Source organism: Diceros bicornis, chromosome 13 (assembly GCF_020826845.1).
Source record: "Diceros bicornis minor isolate mBicDic1 chromosome 13, mDicBic1.mat.cur, whole genome shotgun sequence".
Taxonomy (NCBI): domain Eukaryota; kingdom Metazoa; phylum Chordata; class Mammalia; order Perissodactyla; family Rhinocerotidae; genus Diceros; species Diceros bicornis.
In genome coordinates, this window is record NC_080752.1 from 37,731,878 (window position 1) to 37,745,919 (window position 14,042).

Genomic DNA, 14,042 nt, shown 5'->3' on the forward strand with positions numbered 1-14,042 from the left:
TGCAGCTCGGCGCCGCGACCCCGGCGCAGTCTCCGCCCCCGGCCCCGGCACTCGCCCCGCCCCTACCGCCCCCGCGCCCCCCGCCCCGCGCGCCCCCCACGTGGCCGCGGGAACCAGCACCCGCCATCACCTGGCTGTGGCGCCCGGCCCTCGCCCACCAATCGGCGCCCCCGGAGCGGCTCCGCTCCGCCGCGCAGCCCAATCAGCGGCCGCGACGGGCTCTGGCCCCGCCTCCTCCGGCTCGCGCCCCAGCGCTGCGCCTTAAAGGGCTGAAGGTGCCATCTCCGCCCACCTAGGGCGCCTCTTCCCAGGCGGGGGGCGCTGAGTGGCCCGTTCCGTCCTGACGGTTCCCTCCTCCTGGAGAGTCCCTCCCCTCCCGCCCCCTGGCTCGGCACCAGCAGCTCCTCCTCCGAGAAGCCTTCCTTGACCACCAGTGACTCTTCCACCCCCTGCAGAGCCCTCGCGACTCTTGCTGGTCATCCCGCTCCTCTTACTACAGCAAGCGGCGCGGATCAGGAGAGGCCTCCATCCCCAGTGCGCGGGACAGAGCCCGGCTCGTAGGAGGCATTCAGTGATTGCTGTCTCGGCGAGTGAATGAATGCGCTCAGGACCTGGCCTCTGGGGGAACCGGACCATTCTCACCCCTCCTTCCCTCACCCCCAGACGGCTGGGGTGGGGGGTGTCGCGCATCCTCTTCTTCACCCTCTTCCCGCCGGGCCGTTCTCGTGGGAGGATTAACTGGGCCTGCCCAGCTCAGGGCCCGCTCCCAAAAGTCTTGGCATGAACGTTATCACTGCGCAGGGGCCGTGACCCTGTCCTTCGGGGAAATCCACTTAGATGGGGGAAAACTGGTGAGCAAATCCAGCCAGAAGTGTCAGCCACAGCTTTGAGCTGGAGAGCACTTTGTTCCCTACAGGCCAAACACCTGCAGGTGCCAAAAAATACATAGCAAACCCGATTCATCTCAGCCTTTAGCGTGAATTAAACCTGTAATCTGCAGAGAGGAAACACCAGAAACCGCCTATGCGCCATGCCTCAGAAAGGCCCGACACAGGGGCTCAGGTCCCGGGGGGACCAAAGGCTGCACCCCAGGAGGTGAACACTCCGACTGAGGTGGGCACAGCAGAGAGACTCGGCCTGGGTCTGGGGGCCTCAGGGGAGTTCCAGGAGGAGGCAGGTTTGAGCCATGTGCCTACTGGGCATTCCCTTTGTCTCCCCAGAGCATCTGGATGCCCTTGCAGAGGCAGCAGTGAGGTGTAATGGTTAGAGGCTTGGCCCCAAATATGGGCACTTCCTCTTACTACATGTGGGACCTTGGGCAAACACCTTAATCCCTTTAAATCCTCGAGTGCCTCATCTCTAAGTGTTACTAACACTGACTCACAGGGACATGAGGATCCGAATGAATAAAGGTGGACAAAGTGCTTGGCACAGTACCTGACCCATAATAAGTGAAGCCCTCAGTAAATATTAGCTAGCGTTAGGCTTTGCTTTTCTTCTTGAGTCTCTTTTATATATGACTGAACAGCAAGTGTTTATTGGGTTCCACATGCCCAGTGCTCCAAGAAACCCTTCACCAAGGCCATGTGACAGCCTGAGTCCAGTGACGAGATGGATCGAGATGGTTTACAAGTTGGTCCCGCCTTCCGAAAATCCCAATTTATGAAACTCAGGGTATACAAAGGATAAAGGGTTAATTCTTACTAGCTTTCTAAAAAAGCCTGTAAATTTTCAATAGAGGACTTGCCAGTTACTGGATCCACAGACCCCATTTTGAGACTATTCAGAGAAAACAACACAAGCCACAACTGTATTAACTACTGGCTCTAACAAGTTTCTGATATGTACAATTAATTCTGATCCATACCATCTTTAAAATAGTGACAGGAATTTGTTTCAGGTCAAAATGAAAAAAGACCAAGGAATTAAATTCAGATGGTGAAATAGTTAAAACGAGGGGGAGAATTCTGCCCTCTAAATCTTTCTCAGAAGGGGACGGGGGGCCAGGCCCTGTGGCTTAGCGGTTAAGTGCGCGCGCTCTGCTGCTGGCGGCCCGGGTTTGGATCCCGGGCGCGCACCGACGCACCGCTTCTCCGGCCATGCTGGGGCCACGTCCCACATACAGCAACTAGAAGGATGTGCAGCTATGACAGACAACTATCTACTGGGGCTTTGGGGAGAAAAAAGGAGGAGGACTGGCAATAGATGTTAGCTCAGAGCCGGTCTTCCTCAGCAAAAAGAGGAGAATTAGCATGGATGTTAGCTCAGGGCTGATCTTCCTCACAAAAAAAAAAAAGGGGGGGGACAGGGGGTCAAGATCAGAGTGGCAGGCACTGTGCTAGGTCCTGGGGATACAGATTTACAACAAAACACCACAAAAACCAAATCCAGAAAGGTAAATGTGTGAAAGATATATGTGACATTGACTCCTGACTTTACAAATACCAAGGATCCCCTTGGGGGATCTTCACCCCCACTCAGGAATACGTTTCAAAACCAAATGCATTTATACATTTGATAAGTTCATTCCTTCATTTTTATTTATGTATCAAAGTAATGTAACTGCCCATCTGAGCTATCCCCAAATTCGTTGATCTAATTCCACTAAAAGCACAGACACTCCAAGCTTCTACCATGCATGTAGACTTCCTAGAGGTACATCAGAGATACAAGCTCAGAGGTTTGCACCAAAGGAAACAAAACTCCACGGGGTGTCAGCCACGTCCTGGGCAAGCCAACCTAGCTCCACGCAGGACTGCAGTATAAAACGGCCATCACTGCATCATGATCTGCCTCATGTATCTAATCCCACACTCATGATAACACAGCTCTCGGGAGCCATCAGCTGTAGGACTTGAACCATGGGATTATTGACTCACTTTTTCGGGAAGCCCAAAGAAGTTACCTATATTCAGCAGGGGAAGGAATGACAAAAAAGGCAAGCTGGGGGGGTGGGGTCATGATTCCTGAACACGTTAGGGCACATGGCCGTGCCATGGTATTTCCTGATGAGTCAATGACAATTACTAAACTACACAGGTGGGAGCTTGCTATCACTCTTCCCTTTTCCCTAAAATCCCAGAATCTGGCACTGGAGCTGCCAGCTGACGAATGTGAGTGGGCAGTAACATCGCATCATTTCAAAGCTGATCTCCAACAGTAGGACTGAACACTGGAACCAAAATGGTGAGTTTGGCTCAGCACAGCATCGAAAACACATCTGGGTTTTACAGCACAGGCTTCTATCTGTTCCCTCAGTAACACTCCCATGTTGACAGTTACTTTCCACCTTTAGCACCATTATTCTGTTCTCTCAGGTATTTCCTAATGGCTGTCCCTGCAACTTACCCCCAATATTGCATCCCTCAAAATGTGACCTGGAATTTTTAAGATTTCTGTTCTAAGACGGGTTATGGGCTGAATTGTGTCCCCTGCCCCATTAATATAGAAGTCCTAACCCCTAGTACCTCAGAATGTGACTGCATTTGGAGATAGGGTCTGTAAAGAGGTAATTAAATCAAAATGAAATCATTAGGGTGGGTTCTAATCCAATATGACCGGTGTCCTTATAGGAAGAGGAAATTTGTACACAGACACGTACAGAGGGAAGATGATGTGAAGACACAGGGAGAAGATGGCCATCCACAGTAGCTGCCCTTTTCTCTGCAACCCCACTCTCCATCCATAGCCAGCTAAGACCCCAGGTTTGGCCCAGGTGGCGGCTGATGGCTGCCTAGGCCTCTGGTGACCCCTGCTTAGAAGGTACTCACATTTCTTGCCCACCTGGCTTCTTTTCTCCTGCTCCCTTGCATTTGAAACTCAAAGCTGTATGTTTTTTTTTTTTCTTGCTCATCTTTTAACAAGCTCTTACCAGTTTAAAAACCTGATATTAAAACCTGCCAACCACTGCCCATTAATGTTGATACGACCCTCTTGTAACTTGTCGCCACACGTTTTGTTACCTGAGCTATCAGTGTACAAAACCACTAAGGTGTGGAGGAAAGGTCATTGTCATCAAGTCTACCAAGCCTGGGTTCATGTCTAACTTCATCACTTATTACATGTTCAATTTGGGGGAAATTAGCTAAATTTATTTACTTCTGAAAATTGGGGATAATTGCACATATCTTTGAGAATATATTTGTGAGGATCTGAGAGTGTGATTAAAGTTCCTAGCAATAGGAAACTACAATGAATGGTAGTTTAAACAACAAAACTGAACTCGTATGAAATTGGATGTTCTCGCTCACTTAAAAAAAAAAAAATCAGCCTTTCCTAAAATTCTAAAATGATTTAGTAACCTTAGTGCAGTAAACATGGTTCAATCTTTCTTTGATACCTGATAATCTCACATTGCCTCTGGGTGGTTATTCTAAAAAAAAAAAAATTGTGGACTTGAACCCCCTTATTTTACAGGTGAGGAAATCAAGGCTCAAGGAGATTAAGTAATGGCCAATTCAGCTTGGCCAAGGTCACGCAGCGGGTAAGTGGCACAGCCACCAAGGACCACCGTGCAGGACCACAGCTACAGATATCAGGACACTGAGCTGGGTCAGGTGCTCCAGCCAGGAGTCAATCTCAATTTGGAACTGATGACTTTTATTCTACATACTATACCAGCAAATTTAAGTTACACAAATAAGTAATATAAGGGATTTGGGTTTGACACGAGAATTTCATCAGAGCAAAAGTTCTTAAACAGTAAAATGGATGAGCAAGGATGCTGTGTTAACCCTCTGGGTTTTAGGAAAAAGAGTATCTGTTGGTATTGAGCAGACAAAGCAAACAAAGCAGGAGACCAGGTGAGTAAGGTTTCTTTCAGAATCCTAAGTAAAAGAGCAAGGACTTCTAATATTCCAACTCATGATTACTAAGCAGATATCATGTCCAAAAAATTCAGTTGTCAGACAATCCCCATTCTGAAATTCCTCTTGGTAAGCCTCATGGAGTAAAGTTCACAGTTTATAAAGAGCAAGCAAGCTGCTCCCTCAGCAACACACAAGTTCTGGGAGAAGCTGTGGCTCCCGGAGGAAAAGCTTTCCCAAGTTTCCGCATCCTGTGAACTAAAAGAATTTGCCTGCAAATTGTGAGAAAACCAGAAAGTGCCCCATGGCTAGGATCTGAGAATGAACAAGTACCTGTACAGTGTCCTAAAAAAAAACTTAGGGCAGCCTAAATAACATTTCCCAGTAATCCAAGATCTAATTTTAATAGTTCTTATCAAAATTCTTAAAAGCCACATTGACTGCTATTAGCAACTTAATAATTTCGTCTCATGTCCAAGTCCTCTGCACTCTATTAAATAAGTCTTTTCTTTTCCATAAACAGAACATGGCATCACTGGGCAGTAGGATAACAGAAGAATTCGGAAGATGGAAAAACTGCCAAGAGGCGACAATTGAGCAGAGCAGCTAGCGAGGGCTCTACATTCAGAGTGCCTGGCTTTCATTCTGGCTCTGCCACTTACTGTGACCTGGGGGCAAGTTTCTGAACTCACTCTGTGCCTCAGTTTTCCCTTCTATAAAATGGAGATAATAAACAATGACCATCTCACAGGGTTGCTAAGATTAAACGAGATAATATATGTACAGAGCCTGACACGTAGACAAAACTCAGTTAGTGTTAAGCTGTTATTGTTACTATTATTATTTATGTTAAGTAACAAGTCAAACTTATAACTCCACTTTATCAAACATATTCAAGGTACCACAGAGGAAGATCTCTTTGCTAAGCAAAGATTTAATAGCAAATAGTGTTAATTGTACATATTTACATTCAATATCAAGAAAAAGAGATCTGCAATTTTTGAGCAAATGTCTTGGGAAGGTACCTCTTGAAGCCTCCTTTGACATACCAGTTGTTGACAAAGCAAATTAGGAAAGGTTAAAACTAAGCTAAGAAATTTAAATAATCAAAAGTAGACAATTTCTCCAATAGAAAAAAAAGCCATTGAAGAATCTTGTGGAAAATAATAGAGGGAAAGAATATAGTAACAAAGATGGCAGAGGTTTGTTTCTTAAAAAAGGCAAGCCCAGTGCAGCTGAAGAACCCTGTTTGGTGATCGCTGGTGTCTTCTAGGCACTCTTTGTCCAGTAGTTCCTACACCAAGAGCTTCAGCAGCTCTGGTTCTTGAGCCTCAGCTCCGCAGAACTGAGAACAGAACTGTCTACTGTACCACAAAAACGCAAAAGCAACTGGGAAGTAATGTCAGTGAGGAACCTCTGGGGGAATAAGTTTAATAATCGTCTTTTTCCAGTTAAGAATAGAATTTCCCTTCTTTCATGGATAAAATTAGAATTTTTGCTTAACCCAAAAAGAAAGAAAGTAATTATGATTTTTCAGGTTCTGAAGGTGCAACATTACAGTCCTTAACTATAATCTTAAATTTTTAAAGATTCTCTTAGTTGGCTAAACACAGCAGTTCATGAATACGGCTGGTTTAAGCTTTCTCCTAGCATATCAGGATGGCAAGAGTATCTCAGCCTGAGCAGGAATCGTTCCATAGGTTCTTTCAAGTAGGTATAAGAATAGGTTAGCAAACTTCGACTAGGCTGACAAAATTTTGTAAGAGAAACGATGGAAAAAATGTCAGAGGTATTGGTATATTACTTAGGTCTTGTTTTCATGTAATTTTCCTGTTACTTATACCCAATACCCAATGATTAAAACACATATCTGTTCTCTAAAATTTATACTGGACCAGGCTTCCTTTAATTAAGTCTGCGTGGATGGTTAGGATCAGGTTCTAGCTGTGCTGAATGCTTCTGTTGTAATACTAAGGAAAGGTCTCCATGTTTCTCTGCAACAGAATCTCTCCCTCATTTTGTACGTTAAGAAGCCCACAATCTCTCTCCTAGCACTTTCTGAGATTCACTTATCAAAGGTAATTTGTAGGTGGCTTAAGTGTATTATGAAAAAAACACTGTAACTGAGTTCAGTTACTAACAGAGTACTGACGCCACTGATCCATGCTAGAAGTCAGTGGGACTATCTCTTGGATTTGCTCTTTTCCTTCCTGTAACATGGAAATAAAAATTGTGTTCTACTCCTTTAGAATGCCTGGAAGGTAAAAATAAACAAACATTCCTTTACCTGGGGGTTCTCACTGGGTGAGTGCAATGGCCCTCCCGTCTTTTCCCTTTATGTGATGCTAAAGCAGGGACAGTTTTGTCCTTACTTGAACTTTGTCAAGTTAACAGAATGTCAGAGGTGGAAGGGACCTTAAACAATCTAGTCTAAACCTCTCAATCTCTGCTAGAGTGCCTGATGTACAATATAACTACCAGGTGACTGTTCAGAAAATCTTTTTAAAAGCAATATCATAAAACAGAGAAACCAACCAAAATTCTCCAACTTTCTTTTCCAGAAGAGCAGAGAATTCTTAGCACAGGTATCTAACACCCATACTATTAAGAATCATACCTTCTAATAGCATAACAGAAATTAGAATTACTTTCTAGAATTAAGTCTCTAGGGTTAATCAACCCTTTTGCAGTGCTGAATTTTTTTTTTGTAGTCCACGGATATACTTGAATATTAAACAAGAAAAAACTGGAATCTATGATCTTGAAAGCAAGGGCCTTAATAAAATAGAAAATGATTTTTTAAGACCTCTTATTCATTAAATAATCAGGTTCAATATATCTAGAAACATCATTTACCATCCATAATTCGAAAGCAAATAAACTGAAGCTTGTATTTAAAATGGAAAATGGAAGGATGGAGGCTATTGCACAGAGTAGAAAAGACTCAAAATGAGGGCACCACTTTACTTTTGAGGATATACCAGAAACTTTTAAATATAAGCTACAGTTCAGCAGCTTTTAAAATTTCATGTTTATTCATATTTTTCAAAATATATGTACATAAAAAAAGGAAGATTTACAACAGGAAAGATTGCCTTACATGCAACACAAATTCCAATGAACTCATGATGGGATCACACATGATTATGTATCTAATTCAAGCCAATCTTCTCAAGTCCATTTCCCAGCCACACTTTAGGCTGCAGACAGGATCCCAGGAGACAATGCAAGTGGAATGAATGAAACAAACATCTCTTGCTTCCGGCAGCACTCAAGGGGCCAGAAGACATACACCAAAAGGTTTAAGACAATTAAAATGTCAAGTGCCACAGGGAGGATAAATGATAACCAGAAATCAATATTTCTCAGTAGAAAGCTAGTACTGTTTAACACAACCTCACAATACTAAAACAAATACAAATAAGACAGGGTTAGGTAGTTGGGCTTCATTTGCTTTTTTTTCTTTTCTTTTTTAAAATATCTCAAAAAGGAAGCCACTTGCTTGATGTCAAAAGTGCTGTGGAAAGAAAGGAGGGGGGGGAACCCAGAGAGGAATCTGGAATCTAGTTTATTTTAGCAAATTGTATGTTTTTCCACTTAACATTTCTACATTAGCAATGATTTAGCTCTCCAACATTTCCTTATAAAAAAAGGCAAACAGGAAGTGACAATTCATGCTCCAAATATTAAAAAATATATTTAAATATTTGATCAAGAAGATTTCATATGTTTTGATTTTTGGTAGCACAGGTGACACCAGAAATCACAAATTCAATATATTCCTATATTTCCCCTTCAGTCAAAAAACAAGTGGTGGAAAGAACTTGTGCTTGCTGTTAAGGGAATGCAATGCCCTGGGCCAGCAAAAAATACCCGGAAATTGATCAATGTGAAAAGTGGCCCAAAGAAGTCGTGCATCTTTAGAATCTAATGAGATCATGTTTTTGGCTTATTCTCGAAGCTACGTCGTCTCTGTGTTTATAGTTGGAGAGAAAGGGTTAGTGGAGTGGTTTATAAATAAGATGAATTATTACAGCTATAACTGAAGTCTCCAGGCAGGAGGCTTTGCAATTCAGTCAGTGCTATACTGCCTCCTTTTACTTCCAGCCTGACCGACATCTTGTTCTTGATGCTTTCTACAAATATAAAAATCTTTGCAACTGTTTAGATAACACCGAAAGGGAAAAAAAAAAAGCCAAAGCTGACCATAAAAAAAGAAAAAAGGCTGGGGTGGAGGGAGAAAAAAGGACAAGTATAGATTACATAGTGCAGGAAAGTCCAGAATTACCACAGAAATTAAAATGACTGAGGGAAGGGGCAGGCACCAAGAACAGCACCTAAAGCTAACAAATATGCCTAAATTGGTTTATTTATATTCCCTCCCCACAATGTTCACAGGCGAGGAAAAAAATGTACTTTTAAAAGCATCAAAACTAAAACAAATGCACACTGACCTTAGAAAATAAGATTTTGAATTTCATCATGATACCCTTTTTTCCTATAAAATTTACTTTTTTGCTTTGAAAGATTTCTTCATGGTGGCTTTGCCCTTGCCAGGCAATTTCACTTCCTTTCTCACACTGGCCGCAGGTTTCTTTGAAGAGCTACCACTAGGTTTCTTGATGATAGACGGTGAGGGTCTGGCTTTCTTGGCTGGAGTTTTGGCCTTAGGAGGGGCTTTCTTGGGCAAGGGCCTAGCTTTCCCCCGCTGGGCCGCTGGGACTTTAGGTGCAGGCTTGGACCCTCTCTGCTTCACTGATGCAGCCTTGCCTGATGACTTGGCTGGGGTTTTCTTCTGCAACCTGTGAGAACCAAAGAGTAAAGGCAATCACTTAGCACTTGAGAGATTCACTTTGCCAGGATGACCAAAAAAAAAAAAAAAAAAAAAAAAAAAGCACAGGTAGAAGTCACTTATGTTAAGAATAGGAACGTGATTTACTATTTTTTTTAAAAACTAGAGGCATAAGTAAAATTATATAAAAATTCAACCAGGGGCCAGCCTGGTGGCGCATGCAGTTAAGTGCACGTGCTCCGCTGTGGTGGCCCAGGGTTCCCTGGTTCGGATCCCGGGCACGCACCAATGCACCGCTTGTTAAGCCATGCTGTGGCAGCATCCCATATAAAGTAGAGCCCAGGGCCAGTCTTCCTCAACAAAAAAGAGGAGGATTGGCAGTGATGTTAGCTCAGGGCTGGTCCTCCTCACAAAGAAAAAAAAAAAAAATTCAACCAATTCACGGAAGTTGACACATAATCCCATGATGTTTTTTCTAGAAAAATAGGGAATTATTTTTTTTTGAATATCTAAACTATGGATATATATATACAGGTTTGACCAAAGAGTAAATTACATATTCACAGTGCTTCAGAGCCCCTGAATTTTTAAGACAAGTTGAAACATCACACAAAGTACTTGAGAAGGATCCTGAGTTGTTAAAACACTTTTCACAGCCTCTCCTATTATGCCATTTTTAGCTCTAAGACAGAAGGGTTTTTTCACACATCCATACCTTCTTTTAGGTGGTGGCTCTTCATCCTCTGAGTCTTCTTCTGATGAGTCATCTTCATCTTCATCCTCATCTTTAGAATCGTCTGGCTCTTTCTTTGGAAATAGAACTCCTGGGCTATGAAAAAAAAATTAGGTAAAAGAGAAGTCCCATACAGAACAAGAGAAATAACGAGAACCTAAATGCTCTTCTCTGGACATTCCCCACTTCTTCCTACCCTCCCTCAAAATGTGAAGCTAGGTTACAAATATCAGGTTATAATTTAACCTACTTTGAGCACACATACAAAGTTATGACAAATCTATAAAAGTCCTAGACCATACCTCATTCCCTTCCTCCATTTAATAAAACTGATTCTTAATAATTTATTCAGTGAACAATTATTTAAGCTCCTGATATGTGTCCAGCACTGTATCAGCCACTGAATATACAGCAGTGAACGGTAAGGCAATGAACAGTCTGCACAGCAGTATACATCTTTTGCCCTCGTGATACTGGCAAAAGACCTCAAAGTATTATAAGGCCTGTATCTCTTTAAAGCTTTAGAGAAATTCAGCAAGGATCTGCTAACTTTTCTTTGCCCTTAATGGTAGAAATCTTGATCTTGTTGATTAATAAGTTATAAATGTTACATTATAACATTTCATGTGTATGACTCTAAGAATTAAATTTAATGTTTGAAAAATTCAAATAATATGCATTCAACCAAGTAACACGTTCGTGCGCAAAGAACAATATAAAAATGCTACACTGTACACCTGCTAAAATAGGGCTTAGTGGTACACGTCATGGTATTTCACTAGAAATGAAAGTATAAGAAGGCTATAGAAGGGTACATAAAAAAATGCTTGGCTCATAGGAGGTGCTCGATACATTTTTTGGTTCAATGAATAAATGAGATTATGTATAAGAGATAGGTTTTCAAATAAATGTCCCTACCTCTACAGTATGAAGAAGGCAGATTAGGATTCCTGGAAGCAGCCAATGTCCTCTCTAATCGGTGCTGGACAATTAAAACATATATATAATCCTCTAATAATCTTCTTGTCATTATCATTTACTTAATAAAAAAAAAGGGAATGAACACCAAAAGGACTGGCCAAGGATCTCAAAGAATTCAACGCTTGTTTTCAGGAACAGTTAGCTAACAGTAAGCTCTAGCAGGACAGCCAAAATTCCCCTGTTCTTACATGAAAACCTTTTGCTCTAAAACAATACTGCCTTGAGTAGTCTTTATTTTCAAGTATATCCAGTTCAGTGTAATAGTAATAAGGGTAAAATAAGTTAACCCAAGCCTATAACCTAGAATCAGATTTTATTTTATTTATTTTTTTGTGAGGAAGACCAGCCCTGAGCTAACATCCAACGCCAATCTTCCTCTTTTTTGCTGAGGAAGACTGGCCCTTGGCTAACATCCGTGCCCATCTTCCTCTACTTTATATGGGACGCGGCCACAGCATGGCTTGACAAGCGGTGCGTTGGTGTGCGCCCGGGATCCGAACCTGCGAACCACGGGCCACCGCAGCGGAGCGCGTGCACTTAACCGCTTGCGCCACCAGGCTGGCCCCTAGAATCAGATTTTAAATTTACAATGACCAATACTTCACATTATAGCTCAGGTACTTACCTGGGATAATAGGGAAAACAGAGCTGGAAGGTGCCACTGAATCCTTTACCAGAGATCTGTTCCATCCACCCATTCTTTTCGCATTTCTGCAGGGTTTTCTTCAGCAAATGCACTGAACAAAAAATTCAGGCATGAAGAAAATTATTTAGTTATTTAAATTTGATAATTCTCTCAACTACATTCAGTTATACATCAATTTAATGTCCTGTCACATACAGTAAGAGAAAAGTGCTAAGTGAAACCTTTGTGGCCAAAGGGATTAACTAATTCACTAAACATTTATTAAGTGTCCATAAATTTGGCAACAGTTAAAATATAATGGCAAGAGACTTCAGAGACCATTGGGTCAAATTCCTCATTTCACAGAAAGGAAAACAGGAGCCCAGGGTGGTGGTTAGTGACTTGCCCTACACGTTGCACATAAATGGTTAATAGCCGACTTAAGACTAAATCTCTCATTATTTCCATTTATTCAAACGTCTATTGAGTACCAATCATCTAGTAGAGTATCTATAAAGATAAACAGAAGTAATTTCTCATGAATCAGCAAACAGTAACAGAATGATATCATGGCTCCTAAAGGCCTCACCACTTCTCATCTTTTGTAAAAAGACATCAAAAATATATTTTATGGTGATTTAGTATCCAAAATAGGGCTGCAATATTAGTTGAACTGAAAAGGTTAATAACCAAGATCACCTTCTCTTATAACACTCTGCCAAAAGAGAAAATCATAAAACAGTCTATGAGGGTCAACGTGCACAATTAACACAGTATGTATCTTAAGTAAGGCAAGATTAAAAAGTCAGACGTCAGTTTTCAAAGTACATAAGAAAACATCAGAAAGCATTCCTTCATAATGTTAAAAAATACATATTGCGTATATATTAAAAGTCAGTAATAAGACTTCAAAATTACCTATTTACAACAATACATTCTAAATGGCATTTTCCGTTAGTTACTTTATTTCCTTTTTTTTTTTTTAATTTTTAATTTTTTTTTGCCCCCCTAAATCCCCAGTAGATAGTTGTACGTCACAGTTGCACATCCTTCCAGTTGCTGCATGTGGGACGCGGCCCCAGCATGGCCGGAGAAGCGGTGCGTGGGTGCACGGCCGGGATCCGAACCCGGGCTGCCAGCAGCAGAGCGCGCGCACTCAACTGCTAAGCCACGGGGCCGGCCCTACTTTATTTCCATATTCCTCACCCTACATCATTGTGCCTATTCTAGTAGCTCACTGAGAAAATACAGTCTCATTAATCCATATGTGATAATGCTGCTAAGGCAAGGTTTCTAATCTCAAATCGCCACCTGATAGGGTAAATATACTTTACTGTAAAAAAAAAAAGTATTTTCTATTATAGGGCCTAAATCAATGAGAAATAACCCAGGTATTTAAAAAAATTGGCTTGGTTTCAAGGTGCAATTAGATGTTTTGGTAAACACTCAGGAGTAGGCAAAAAGATACTAAACTTGAGAGGCGTTTTGAACCTAGAGATTTATCTAAATTACAATAAACATAAATACCAGAAAAATCTTTACAGCAAAGTAAAATCAAATTCTGATCTTCAGCAGACATTGTAAATTAAGGATAAGGCTTGATTATTTTTCTTTTTGTAAATGACAAATTTGAAAAGCTGTTGTTCCCTCACTGACAGTAGTTAATGCTTTGTCATTAACAACATGATCTCTAGTGATTTTTCACAAGATGGTCCCCCTAATCCTGGTCAAACACACACAACTCTAAGTCTTACTTTGATAGTTAGAATTGGTCCCTGGGTGGTTCTCCAGGACATACTTCTTCAGAGCAGTGGTGGAGCAGGTCTTCGGCTCATTCATGGCAGCAATGGCAGACAAGATTGCATATTCCATCAGGCTTCCACCAAGCAGGGGTTTCTCCCCTGATTTCTTCAGCTGTTTTCCAAGGAGGAAGAGAAAAGCATCAAGACAACACTCTCCCAAAGCAGGTCAAGACAAGACTCCTCTGCACCAGGTGGGTCGGAGTTCCTGCATTAGCACAGATATGTTTTACAATAAATTGTCAGGTTAGGGACTTTCTCTTCCCACTCATCAGGTATTCAATCTAACTGAGGAGTCCCAACCCTC

General features: G+C 41.9%; 1 protein-coding gene across 19 annotated transcripts in view; it reads right to left on the minus strand.

Annotated features, from left to right (window-relative positions):
* Positions 1–7,816: 7,816 nt before the first annotated feature.
* The window catches only part of HP1BP3 (heterochromatin protein 1 binding protein 3), a 36,413-nt gene continuing 30,187 nt past the window's right edge, over positions 7,817–14,042 (minus strand). For 18 of the 19 annotated variants that reach the window (XM_058553108.1, XM_058553113.1, XM_058553100.1 and 15 more), the window contains 4 exons: positions 13,691–13,850; positions 11,937–12,048; positions 10,313–10,426; positions 7,817–9,607 (listed from right to left, as the gene is read on the minus strand). In XM_058553108.1, coding sequence (XP_058409091.1) covers positions 9,313–9,607; positions 10,313–10,426; positions 11,937–12,048; positions 13,691–13,850 — 681 coding nt within the window. In that variant the 3' untranslated portion in view covers positions 7,817–9,312. The other variant, XM_058553118.1, reaches the window with a different exon arrangement.